General features: G+C 41.1%; 1 protein-coding gene across 5 annotated transcripts in view; it reads left to right on the forward strand.

The window, feature by feature from the left end:
- The window catches only part of ATP8A1 (ATPase phospholipid transporting 8A1), a 944,803-nt gene that overhangs the window by 82,453 nt on the left and 849,020 nt on the right, over nt 1-13,330 (forward strand). For all 5 annotated transcript variants that reach the window (XR_011194335.1, XM_069201769.1, XM_069201775.1 and 2 more), the window contains exon 4: nt 3,623-3,721. Coding sequence is in view for 4 of the 5 variants with exons in the window: in XM_069201769.1 (XP_069057870.1) it covers nt 3,623-3,721 (99 nt within the window). In the remaining variant the exon portion in view is untranslated. The remainder of the gene's footprint in view (nt 1-3,622; nt 3,722-13,330) is intronic.

Genomic DNA, 13,330 nt, shown 5'->3' on the forward strand with positions numbered 1-13,330 from the left:
AGGAGCCAAAGATGAGGTGGACGTGCAGAGCACACTAATTACCTCAGAGAGGCCAAGCATTACTTCAGAAAGACTAATATTTAGCCTGTCACGTCATGTATGCAATTTCTCAAATGGAAGGCCAACAATTGAATAACCATTACCATTACTACTTTCTCTATCTCAGATTTTAGTTTGTCCGCAAAGATTAAAGGGACATAAAGTATGCATCCATTCGTCCAGCACCTATATGCCCTTCCATCGTTTCCTTAGTCTATAGATTCACATCTGTGCGCTGGTTTGCATGCTGTCCGACTGTACGCTGAATAGGGCTGTATATTCGCCTCTGTTTCCCCATTGTGGCCCCATTCGTTGTTATGTTGTATTTTGTTATTATGATTTGTATAATTCCAACTCACCCCCAAAGGGATATCCTGGCGCAGCTGGGTGCGGTCAGTGAGTGAAATTACATATATACTGCGAGAAAAAATTAGGAGACGGATTTTAAGACACTTCCTGAACAATGCGAGGTGCTATGTTTATACGTGTTTCCATGGGACAGGGCTTTGAGTGTTGGGCATTAGGGTAAGTAAAGGAGCAACCACCATTCTGGCCTGGTGAATGCACTGTGTATAGATGATGTCCTGCTTAACTAATCTGAGAGATCTAGATGGGCTACAAAAGGATATCCTACTATGCAAGTAATTGGACCCTTTTGCATAGAGGGTTTTATGTACCGAGTAATTTAAAGATGGCACACTGGCGAACTCACAGCCAATCTAAAGGCTTTAGAGTAGGGAAATGAGGCGATCTGCTTGGAAGATTACAGACCTGGTGTGCAGCTGTATTTTGGATGGTTTGCAAGCATGATAAGAAATAGCCCATTCCCATAATCCATAAGAGTGCCTGAATGATCGTTATATGGCACTGTATCAGTAGCCACCTGAAAAGCTTGCAAAGCAGACAGAAGTTTCATTAACAGGTCCCACAAATGGCAGTCACCTGGTCTTTCATGGAAAGCATATTACTAACTATTTTTACATTTTATTAATGTTTGCAAGGAAATACATCTCCTAGTCAGGGAAATTTCATAGCATTTGCTTACAGTTATGAGTCATCCTAGCATAATATCAACTGTAATGCCGAGGTTCCTAGCTGATTTCTAAGGAATTGGGGCATGGCTGAGTGTGCTGGGCTACCAGTTTTTTCTAAATAGAGTTAATTGATCACCTTTGTCTTACCCCTTTTTAGTTTTTAACAATCATCCTACATCTATGTGACAAACGGCAAACTGTCTACAAGGTTGCATCTTGTAGCCTTAACATTTTCTAGTCAATGCAATTAATTGTCTGTTGTTTTTAATTTAATTGCTTAGGATACAGTATCCATGCTCTTGGCTCTTAAAGTGGCCGCCAGCTGGGCCACGTAGATGTTAAAGTGCAACTGGCCTAGAGACCATCCTTGAGGGAAGGCACAAGTAATGGATGCAGGATCCAACTTGAAGGGGCATAGGGGGATGAATTCTGTTGTGCCTAACAGGAAGGACAGCAACTACTTGAAGGCATTGGAGTATAGGCCAATCTCGTGCAGCTGTTTTTCAGCATGGCATGTGATAAACGGGGTCTGCCGAGAGGTCGATGAAGATGAACACAGCAGATTTGCCCTCTTCCAGAGTTAGCCTGATGTTATCTTCACAGCCATCGATGTAGTTGCAGTGCCACCGGTCACCTTAAACCCTGGTTGAGAGGCATCCAGCAAGTAGGTCTGCTTCAAATTGAGTAACAGATGAGGGTTGATCAGTCGCTCTAAAACCTTAGATTGAAATGGGAGTAAAGAAAGTGGTCAATAGTTTGCTATGCTTAAGGAATCTGTCCTGGATTTCTTCACCAAGTAAAGCACCTGTGCTTTCTTTCAGTCATTGGGATAAAGAGATCTGTTAAAAGAATCTGTAAAAAATGGGTTACGTAAAGTGACATAGGAGGAAAAGATATGATGAGGACTAGGGTCTTCAGGAAACGCTGATTTAACCTCATACGTGGCTTCCTCCACATTGTGTATTATCATAAGTTCAAATGAAACCATGGGAGCAATTGATGTTCGATAGAGCTCTTCCATTTCAGATGGGGGTGGTCGAGAATAAGTTGAGGGGTGAAGCTAGACAGATATTTTTTTTGTTTTTGTTTTTGTTTAAAATATAGTGCCAGATTAGAATAAAAAGAAGACGTAACTGAAATGAACTGCTCATGCACAGAAAGATGAGCATGCTCTTTTATGATATTAAAGATTTAATTGGATGAGTTGTAACTTTCCTCAGTTCTGTGGGTGAAGAGCATTCAGCGAACTTGGAGCATTTTGTGGTAGCTGTTAAGATTGAGTTTGGTAGCTTTATCAGCCTCAGATTCAGCTTGCCTCCGTTGCCTTTCAGGCGTTTACTCCCTTTTGCATGATTTCAGCTTTGAGGCGTACTGTTTGGCAATGGCGACGCATCCGGTCTGATTGCTAGTCTTCAATGTCTATTGTATCAATAGCGTTCACCATTAACTGAGTAACAGCCACAGTAATATTGTTTGCATAATTTTTTTCCTTTCTGTGTACTTAGAGCTATTCACTTTAAAAGAAGTCGACAGACCAGAGTAAGAAATGGCTGAACACTCTACTAGATGCTGTTCAGACCCAACAAGAGGGGCTGCTGAGTCCACAAAAGTTAGTTTATTTTAGTAAACAATAAATCAAGAGTGTACCCCACTACATCTGTAGCACCAAATTCTTTTTATTGTAGGTTTATTCCTCCAAGTCGTCTCTACGTTTATTTTTTTTAAATCGCTACTTCTCTTCAGAGTGGAAGTTTAAATCCCCAAGAGTGAGAAAATGATCAAATTTAAGAACAAATGGTGGCAGCATTTCCAGTAACTGAGTTCGGATTCTGTCCCTCCGTTGATTTCTGCTTCTTCTTTCTTCTACCTCATCCCTTTCTTCCGCCTCATCCCTTTCTTCCCTTGTCTTACTGATCGCACCCCTCCTGGTTGGCTAGCTATTTTTGGTTCTTTCTGGAAAGAGAGAAGATTTTTCAGAAGATTATTCATTCCACAAATCTCCTTCTTCAAGCACCGGTTTGAGGCAGCTGCAGAGGGTCTTCAAAGTGTTCCACAGACAACTAACATAACATGACATGCTAACTGGTCTCTGCGTCGATGCTAATATATTTATTTTGTGTATTGCTGCTTGTTTACTGTTTTTTGTGCATGGAAATGGGTAAGTGCGTGATGTTGATTAGTATGTTGCTGTGTCTGCGTGTGTCATATGTGTCAACTACATCAATGTATGTGTGTATGCTATGCCAAGGTGCATGCATGAGACAAAAATTATTCATATTCATTCAACTGGAGTACGGATAGGATGTCTGATTATGTTCAAAAGTAATAACAATCAGTCTTTGAGTAATATAAGCTTCAGATGAAAACATTTGAAAAGTTAAAATACTATGTTAATATGTGAAGGCAGTACTGTTGTGACTATATTTTCCTAACACACAAAAAACAACATCCCCAACTATTTTCTCACTGATACCCTTGATAACATCACAAGTAGCCATGCGTGTGCTCTTTTATTAGATGATATCTAAAATTTGTTTTTTGTCTTGCAGCAAATTCCTGATGTATCGCCTACAGGGCGTTATACAACATTGGTGCCACTTTTGTTCATTTTAACTGTAGCAGCAATTAAAGAGATTATAGAAGACATTGTGAGTATACTTAGTTATGCGTCCTTATAAAATGTAAATGTTATTTACACTGTTATTTGATGTCCACCTTACAGTTATAATACTTATTTTATTGTCCTACCTTCCTTGGCATCAGGTAGGATGCAGACTAAAACTTTCCTCAGCCACCTGCCATTTTCTTTGTTGTTTTAAATAAAGTCATAAATAGACGACAGTAGATGGGCTAATGTCAGTATCTTCATAATGTTCTCCTTTTAGAACTGTTAGTGTAGTTTTCAAATGCCCTTTTGTGCTTGCGAATCTAGCTTGAAATTACAAAATAAAAAGTGAGAAAAACAAGCTTTTGAAAATGTTTAATTTATGCATCCCTAACTGTAACCTTACAACTGTGCCCCATACTTGCCCAATCTGGCAGCCTATCCTTAATGCTGATATTATTCATGATCCTAACCCTATCCTTTACCCTCACCTTATCTTTACCTTGCTCTTATCACCAAGCCCAACTCTAAACTATTCTGTTATCTCATCAATTTCCTTGTTTCCAACAATAGAAATAACCCTAGCCATAGCCCTACACTCAACACTAACCCTAATTTAAGTGCACACTCTTACCATAACCCTTGGCTCCAACCTATAGCTAACACTAACCTGCCCCATGCCCATTTTAAATGTTTTTACATTTATTCACAATGGTTTTGGACCACCTACTTTTTCTAACTTTCTATTTTCTAACATTTATACTCGAAATATGAGTTTTCTGACTTTTATTGAGAAATTTAGACCTAATAGGTGGGCTTAATAGTTTGGGCCTTATTGCGACCTTGATGAAGGGGTTTGATCCATCACAAATGTGACGGATATCCTGTCCGCCATATTACGATCTCCATTGTATTGTATTGTATTGTAATAGTATTTATATAGCGCTTACTACCCCGGATGAGGCGTCAAATCTCTTTTCGGCGAGTAGCACGCTACTCTGGAACCCAAAAGGAATTAGTGGTGGGTTAGTATAGAGAAATATGAGTAAAGTTTTAGTATTATTATGAGTTATTTTGAGTCGCGGATATGTGAGTTTGTTTGTTGGATTGACTGGAGTAATGGAGGGGTGGAAGAGGGAGGAATCCAGAAGTGTTAATTGGGAGTTTATTGTAATAGGATTTAGGCTTGGGATGAGTAAAGGGGGATGGAGGAGGGACGAGCCTGTGGAAAGAGTTAGGGAGATCATAGTAGCAGGAGGGATTTTGGATGAGTTAAAGGTGAGCTAAATGAGGGAGAATTTAGTAGGGTTGTCTGGGAGATCATGGTAGTAAACTAAGGTTTTGGTGAGTTAGATGTGGAAGAGGAGGGAAGAGCTTAGGCAGGGTTATTTAGGAGAGGAAAGTAGTAGAATGGATTTGGGATGAGTCAGAGTGGGAATGGAGGATAGATTGATAGAGACATGACATGGTGATGGGTAGACAAAGTAATGCTTACAAGAGTAAAAATCTATATTTTTTATTTATAATTTTATTTATATATATATATATATATATATATATATATATATATATATATATATATATATATATGTTCGGTGGCATGTGTAGCTGCAGATACGCATGCTGTGCATTATCCTGCCATCTAGTGTTGGGCTCGGAGTGTTACAGGTTGTTTTTCTTCGAAGAAGTCTTTTCGAGTCACGAGACCGAGGGACTCCTCCCTCTCGGCTCCATTGCGCATGGGCCTCGACTCCATCTTAGATTGTTTTCTTTCCGCCATCGGGTTTGGACGTGTTCCTCTTCGCTCCGTATTTCGAATCGGGAAAGTTATCTAAATATCAAAAATTCGACGGTATTGTTCGCGTTCGGTACCGGTTTAGTGTTAGCGTATCAACACCAATAGTAGAAGCGCTCCGGCGGCCCTTCGGGGCTTCCGCACTTCAGCGGGGCCAAGTCGGCCCAACCGCATTCCATCGACGAAACTAATGGACCGGACCCCCTTCCGCTTCTGTCCGAAGTGCCACTCGAAGTATCCTTATACAGACCAACACTTGGTCTGTAATCTGTGTTGATCACCAGAACACAGGGAGGATACTTGTGAGGCCTGTAGGGCGTTTCGATCTAAAAAGACCCTATGTGATCGAAGAGCGAGAAGACTACAAATGGCGTCGACACCGAGGGAACAACTCGACGTTGAAGAGGAGGAAAGAATTTCCATCCAGGGGACGGACTCTGACGAATCCGAAAGTGAGCGACCCACGACTATGCAGAAAACAGTGAGTAAAACTGCCCCGTCCAGGACTCACACAAAAATCGTTAAGGCCACGGGGATGCCACCGCCAGCAGGCCATGGCTTAACCCATCGAAAAGAAGGTGACCAAACATCGGCACCGAAAAAGGCCAAAGATCTGCCGAAGAAATCCGACTCCGGTCGAGATTCAGGCACCGAACGATCTCGGCACCGCGAGTTCGACTCACCCAAGGTGAGAAAAGTTACGTTGGAAATGAAAAAGAGTGTATCGGACGCATCGGGAACGGAAAAAAGCGGCTTTGGAGCCGAAAAGAAGCTCTTACACAGAAGAGCAAGGACTTTCCAGCCAAATGCATTGAAAACACAGATTTGAGCAGGAAATAAGTATGGGGGAACCAGACCATACACAAAGGAGGATGCATATCCAGAAAGAGACTGGAAAAATACAAACTCTTCCTCCAATCAAAACCAAACGAAAGCTGGCATTTCATGAGTCAGAAATGCAGCCGAAGGCGAAAGTGGCCAGAGATAAAACCCCACCACCAAGGTTTTCGCCACAACCTTCACCACTACGTTCACCACAGCTGTCCCCGGTAACAACACCTCCAATGCAGTCACCTACGCATACAGGGATGACACAGGATGATCCGGATGCATGGGACTTATATGATGCTCCAGTATCAGACAACAGCCCAGATTGTTACCCAACAAGCCCGTCACCTCCAGAGGACAGTACTGTTTTATATGCAGGTACTATCAAGGGCAGCTACATTCCACAATGTAGCAATGCATTCAGAGCCAATAGAGGATGATTTCCTGTTCAATACCTTGGCATCCACCCACACTTCCTACCAGAGTCTGCCAATGCTCCCGGGCATGCTCAAGCACGCAAAACAGGTATTCCAAGAGCCAGTTAAAGGAAGGGCTATCACTCCTAGGGTGGAGAAAAAATACAAGCCTCCCCCAACAGACCCTGTGTTTATAACACAGCAACTTACACCAGACTCGGTGGTTGTAGGAGCAGCAAGAAAGAGGGCAAACTCTCAATTGTCAGGAGACGCTCCACCGCCTGACAAAGAGAGTAGGCAGTTTGATGCAGCGGGCAAACGAGTGGCAGCACAGGCAGCCAATCGATGGCGGATCGCAAACTCACTAGCCATGCTGGCTCGCTACAACAGGGCACACTGGGATGAGATGCAACACATTATACAGCACTTGCCCAAAGAACACCAGAAACGTGCCCAACGGGTTGTGGAAGAAGGACAAGCAATATCCAAAAACCAAATAAGGTCCGCATTAGATTCGGCAGACACAGCTGCACGAACAGTCAACACTGCGGTAACCATTCGCAGGCATTCATGGTTACGAAGCTCGGGATTCAAGCCAGAAATCCAACAAGCTGTGTTAAACATGCCTTTTTACCAGGAACAATTGTTTGGGCCGGAAGTGGACACAGCAATTGAAAAATTAAAGAAGGACACTGACACGGCCAAAGCCATGGGCGCGCTCTACTCCCCACAAAGCAGAGGCACATTTAGAAAGCCACAATTTAGAGGGGGGTTTCGAGCCTTCCACCTCGCAAACCAGACCTACCTATCAGGGACAATATCAGAGAGGAGGATTTCGTGGCTCATATAGAGGTGGACAATTCCCAAGAGGAAAGGGAAAATTCCAAACACCTACGACAAGTCAAACCAAACAGTGACTTCAATGTCACAAACCCCTAACACTTAACACCAGTGGGGGGGAGACTTACCGCATACTACCAAAACTGGACACACATAACTACGGACGCATGGGTCCTAGCCATTATCCAACATGGTTATTGCATAGAATTCATAAATGTCCCGGCAGATGTGCCCCCAAGGGCACACAATATGTCCAAACAACACCTAGACCTATTACAACTAGAGGTCTAAGCATTATTACAAAAACAAGCAATAGAGTTAGTACCCAACCATCAGAAAGGAACAGGTGTCTACTCACTATATTTCCTAATTCCAAAAAAGGACAAAACGTTAAGACCTATATTGGACCTCAGAACACTGAATCTCTTCATCAAGTCGGATCAATTACACATGGTAACACTTCAAGACGTGGTTCCCTTACTAAAAAAAAAGAGGACTACATGTCAACGTTAGAACTCAAGGACGCCTACTTTCACATACCCATACATCCTTCTCTCAGAAAATACTTAAGGTTTGTAATACACGGCGTGCACTATCAATTCAAAGTGTTACCGTTCGGGATAACAACAGCCCCAAGGGTATTCACAAAATGCCTTGCAGTAGTAGCCACTCACATAAGGAGACAGCACATGCACGTATTCCCATACTTATACGACTGGCTAATAAAAACCTGCACTCAACAGTGTCTTCTTCACACGCAATACGTTATAGAAACTCTACACAAACTAGGATTTTCTATAAACTACCAGAAATCAAGCCCACAAAGGGTCCAAGCGTTCCAAAATATAACGTCAAACATACAGCCAAACCAACACTACCAAGTAAGGTTTGTAATGAAACTTCTAGGCATGATGTCTTCATGCATAGCCATTGTCCCAAACGCGAGATTACACATGCGGCCCTTACAACAGTGCCTAGCAAAACAATGGACACAAGCACAGGGTCAACTCCAAGATCTAGTGTTGGTAGACCGCCAGAGACACTTCTCGCTTCAATGGTGGAACCCTATAAATTTAAACCAAGGGTGGCCATTCCAGGACCCAGTGCCTCAACACTTCCATGATAGGGTGGGGAGCACACCTCAACCAGCACTGCATACAGGGACAATGGTACAATCAACAAAAACAACTCCACATAAATCATTTAGAACTGCTGGCAGTGTTTCTAGCATTAAAAGCATTTCAACCACTAATAGCCCACAAACACATTCTTGTCAAAACCGACAACATGACAACAATGTATTATCTCAACAAACAAGGAGGGACACACTCGTCACAACTGTGTCTCCTAGCACAAAAGATTTGGCATTGGGCAATTCACAATCACATTCACCTGCTAGCACAATACATACCAGGCATTCAGAACCAGTTGGCCGACAATCTCAGTCAAGATCACCAACAAACACACGAATGGGAAATTCATCCCCAGATCCTACAAGATTACTTCCTACGCTGGGGAACACCACAAATAAACCTATTTGCAACAAAAGAAAACGCAAAATGTCAAAACTTTGCGTCCAGGTACCCACACCCTCAGTCCAAGGGCAATGCGCTATGGATCAGTTGGTCAGGGATATTTGCTTACGCTTTTCCCCCCTCTCCCACTCATTCCTTATCTGGTAAACAAACTAAGCCAAAACAAACTCAAACTAATACTCATAGCACCAACTTGGGCTCCCCAACCTTGGTACACAACACTGCTGGACTGATCAGTAGTACCTCACATCAAATTACCAAACAGGCCAGATCTGTTAACGCAACACAAACAACAGATCAGACACCCGAATCCAGCATCGCTCAATCTAGCAATCTGGCTCCTGAAGTCTTAGAATTTGGACACTTAGACCTTACACAAGAATGTATGGAGGTTATTAAACAAGCTAGAAAACCCACTACAAGACATTGTTACGCAAACAAATGGAAAAGATTTGTTTACTACTGCCACACTAATCAAATTCAACCAATACATGCTTCCGCAAAGGACATTGTAGGATACTTATTACACTTACAAAAGTCTAAGTTATCATTCTCTTCAATTAAAATACATCTCACAGCAATATCTGCCTATCTGCAGATTACACATTCAACATCGCTCTTTAGAATCCCAGTCATCAAAGCATTTATGGAGGGACTAAAAAGAATCATACCCCAAGAACACCACCTGTACCTTCTTGGAACCTTAATATTGTATTAACACGACTCATGGGCCCACCATTCGAACCCATGCACTCTTGTGAAATGCAATACTTACCTTGGAAGGTAGCCTTTCTAATAGCTATCACATCACTTAGAATAGTAAGTGAGATACAAGCATTTACTATACAAGAACCCTTTATACAAATACATAAACATAAAGTGGTTCTCCGTACAAATCCCAAATTCCTACCAAAGGTCATATCGCCATTCCACCTAAACCAAACAGTGGAACTCCCTGTCTTCTTTCCACAACCAGACTCAGTAGCCGAAAGAGCCTTACATACATTAGACATAAAAAGAGCACTAATGTATTACACTGACAGAACTAAACAATTTCGTAAAACAAAACAATTGTTCGTAGCCTTCCAAAAACCTCATGCAGGTAATCCTATATCCAAACAAGGCATTGCCAGATGGATAGTTAAATTTATTCAAACTTGCTATATTAAAGCAAAAAGAGATCTACCTATTACACCAAGAGCGCTTTCCACTAGGAAAAAAGGCGCCACAATGGCTTTTCTGAGGAATATACCTATGACAGAAATTTGTAAGGCAGCCACCTGGTCTACGTCTCATACATTCACAAAGCATTACTGTGTAAATGTGTTAACAACACAACAAGCCACAGTAGGACAGGCTGTATTAAGAACATTATTTCAGACAACTTCAACTCCTACAGGCTAAGCCACCGCTTTTTGGGGAGATTACTGCTTATTAGTCTATGCACAGCATGTGTATCTGCAGCTACACATGCCACCGAATGGAAAATGTCACTTACCCAGTGTACGTCTGTTCGTGGCATGAGACGCTGCAGATTCACATGCGCCCTCCCACCTCCACGGGAGCCTGTAGCCGTTGTTAGTTGAATAAGAATTGTACATTTGTAAATAAGTATTATTTTAATACACATTATGTACATACATACCTACTCCATTGCATGGGCACATCTAGTATACTCTCAACTCCTACCTCACCCTCAGCGGGGAAAACAGTCTAAGATGGAGTCGATGCCTATGCGCAATGGAGCCGAGAGGGAGGAGTTCCTCGGTCTCGTGACTCGAAAAGACTTCTTCGAAGAAAAACAACTTGTAACACTCCGAGCCCAACACTAGATGGCAGGATAATGCACAGCATCTGAATCTGCAGCGTCTCATGCCACGAACAGATGTACACTGGGTAAGTGACATTTTCCATATACACACACATTTTTGATCGTTATTTAATTTATTCATTTATTAATATATATATTTAGATGTATTTATAATTTGAATTTTATTTATAGATTTTTTTTTTTTAATTTTTTTTTTATTTCTCTAGTACAGTAGGACTAGAGTAATAAATAAATAGATATGTAAGTACATAGTAAGGGAATATATGTCCAAGGAATATAATAATGGGTATAATATGAGAAGAAAAGCAGTATTGTATAAACACACACTTTCAAGATTTGTAATATCTGAAGGTAATAAATAAGTGTACTTTTCTAACATTTATCTTTACTCAATTTTTGAATAGCCAAATACCTATGATAATAAACATTAGATCAGTGTGATATAAAATGAGAGCAGGGAATCATAAGTATCTAATATAGCAACCTATCTAGGAGCTATGGAATGACCTATGAACATGTTCAGCATAAAATAACATATATATGTGTGTATATATATATATTTTATATATATATATATATATATATACACATACACACACATGAATACACACACACATATATGTACATACCTATACATATTAAAACCGTGAGTAAATGTACATTAGTTGAACAGGTTTAAAGAGTATGTGTGTAGTTTATTGTTATGACATAGTAGCGATGCATATTTTCTAAAGTACTATATATATCTAGAATATACACATAATCAGATAAAAATATTTATCAATACAGGCGTATGCAGTCCATAGCTGTTTGAATATGGTGGTTATGAAGGAAAGAGCCAACTCTTGAGTAGTCTTCTGAAGACAAGATGGTTATCTGTGGATCTTATAGTTGGGGGTATTGAGTTCCATAGTTTAGCTGCTTGAACGGAGAAGGATGTACCACCTATAGTCTTTTTCTTGTATCGTGGTGTTCTAAGGCGGGGTGCCAATCTTGAGCAGAGGTTTCTTTGTTGAATGTATTTGGTTATTTTGTTTCTGATATAAAGCGGTCCTGTTCCATGTATACCTTTTGTGGGTGATACAAAGCAGCTTGAAAGTGCATCTTCTGGCAGTGGAGTGCTTTCAAGGCAGGGGAGTTCTGAATATGCTGTAGTTTTTTCACAATAGATCAAGATGATCCATGGCAGAGGCCATTGGCATAATCCAGTTTGGATGGTACAAGCGAGATAGTAGCCTGCACCTTGTGTGGAAATCCGAGGTGGGGGAAGATGCGTCATAGAGTCTTCAAGGTGATGAAGCTTGTTCGTGCTAATTTGTCCACTTGGGCATTCATTGTTAACTTGGAGTCCACTGTGATTCCAAGGTTTTTAACTTTCTTGGATAATTGAGGAGGTGGTCTGAGATCGGTAGGCCATGCGATGGTGTTTCCTCATGAGTATTTTCGCTTGGATCCCTGAGACAAATCCTTCTTGTACAGAGTGCATGTTACTTTCCTAGCGTTGACCATAGCGTTGACTATATCGTCATCTGGAATTTCAAAGAAGGTCCAAACATTGCTCTCCTTTTTTCTGGGAGGTTCCTCCTCATCCGAATGATTGCTTGGGACATCCTCATTCAGTGGTGAGACAGCTGTCATGTGTCTTTCTCCAAAACTAGCTGGACACCAAAAATAACCAAAATTGCTGTAAAGCAAGACAGGTCTGCTCCTATTGAAAATCACCCAAAGCATGTCTAAAAACGGGTGGGGCCTTCCTATAGAAGTAATGGAAGTCTGTTCAACCAATCAAACTTTTTTGTAATCACATGGGGGGTCGCTACAGTGTCACGTACACGCCGCAACTCAGTTGCGGCTCCATGAAATCAAATAAAAACATGATTCAAAAGTTATGCACGACTATTAGCGATGGGGATGCTACTCCACCAAAAAAATGTAAAAGTATATTTCCATAAAATGTAAATATACATACTTTAAAGCCACCACAAATAAAAATTAACTTAACAAATTACAAAAGATTACACGTTACAAAATATAAATTTAAAAGAATCATGCAAATTAAGTTAAAAAACCAGGGATCTTACAATTAGGAAATGCAAGTAAAAAGATAGACATTCACTCAAGAAACGAAAGGTTACAGGGAAAATGTAATTAGGAAGTTGAATTTAAAAAAACCCTCAGAAATTCACTTAAAAAGCCAAAGGTTACAGAGATGCTACAGCTAGGAAATAGAATTAGAAAAACCTTAGAAATTCACCGAAAAAAACGAAGGCCACAGAGAAGCTATAGCCAGGCCCACATCCAACTTTTACAAGCCATAGAAACCCAGCAGCCACAACCACCCGAGCAAACTACAACCCATGGGATCGTAATACGGCAGATAAATATCCGCCACATTTGTGATGGAAGA

Source organism: Pleurodeles waltl, chromosome 1_2 (genome assembly GCF_031143425.1).
Source record: "Pleurodeles waltl isolate 20211129_DDA chromosome 1_2, aPleWal1.hap1.20221129, whole genome shotgun sequence".
NCBI classification, from domain to species: domain Eukaryota; kingdom Metazoa; phylum Chordata; class Amphibia; order Caudata; family Salamandridae; genus Pleurodeles; species Pleurodeles waltl.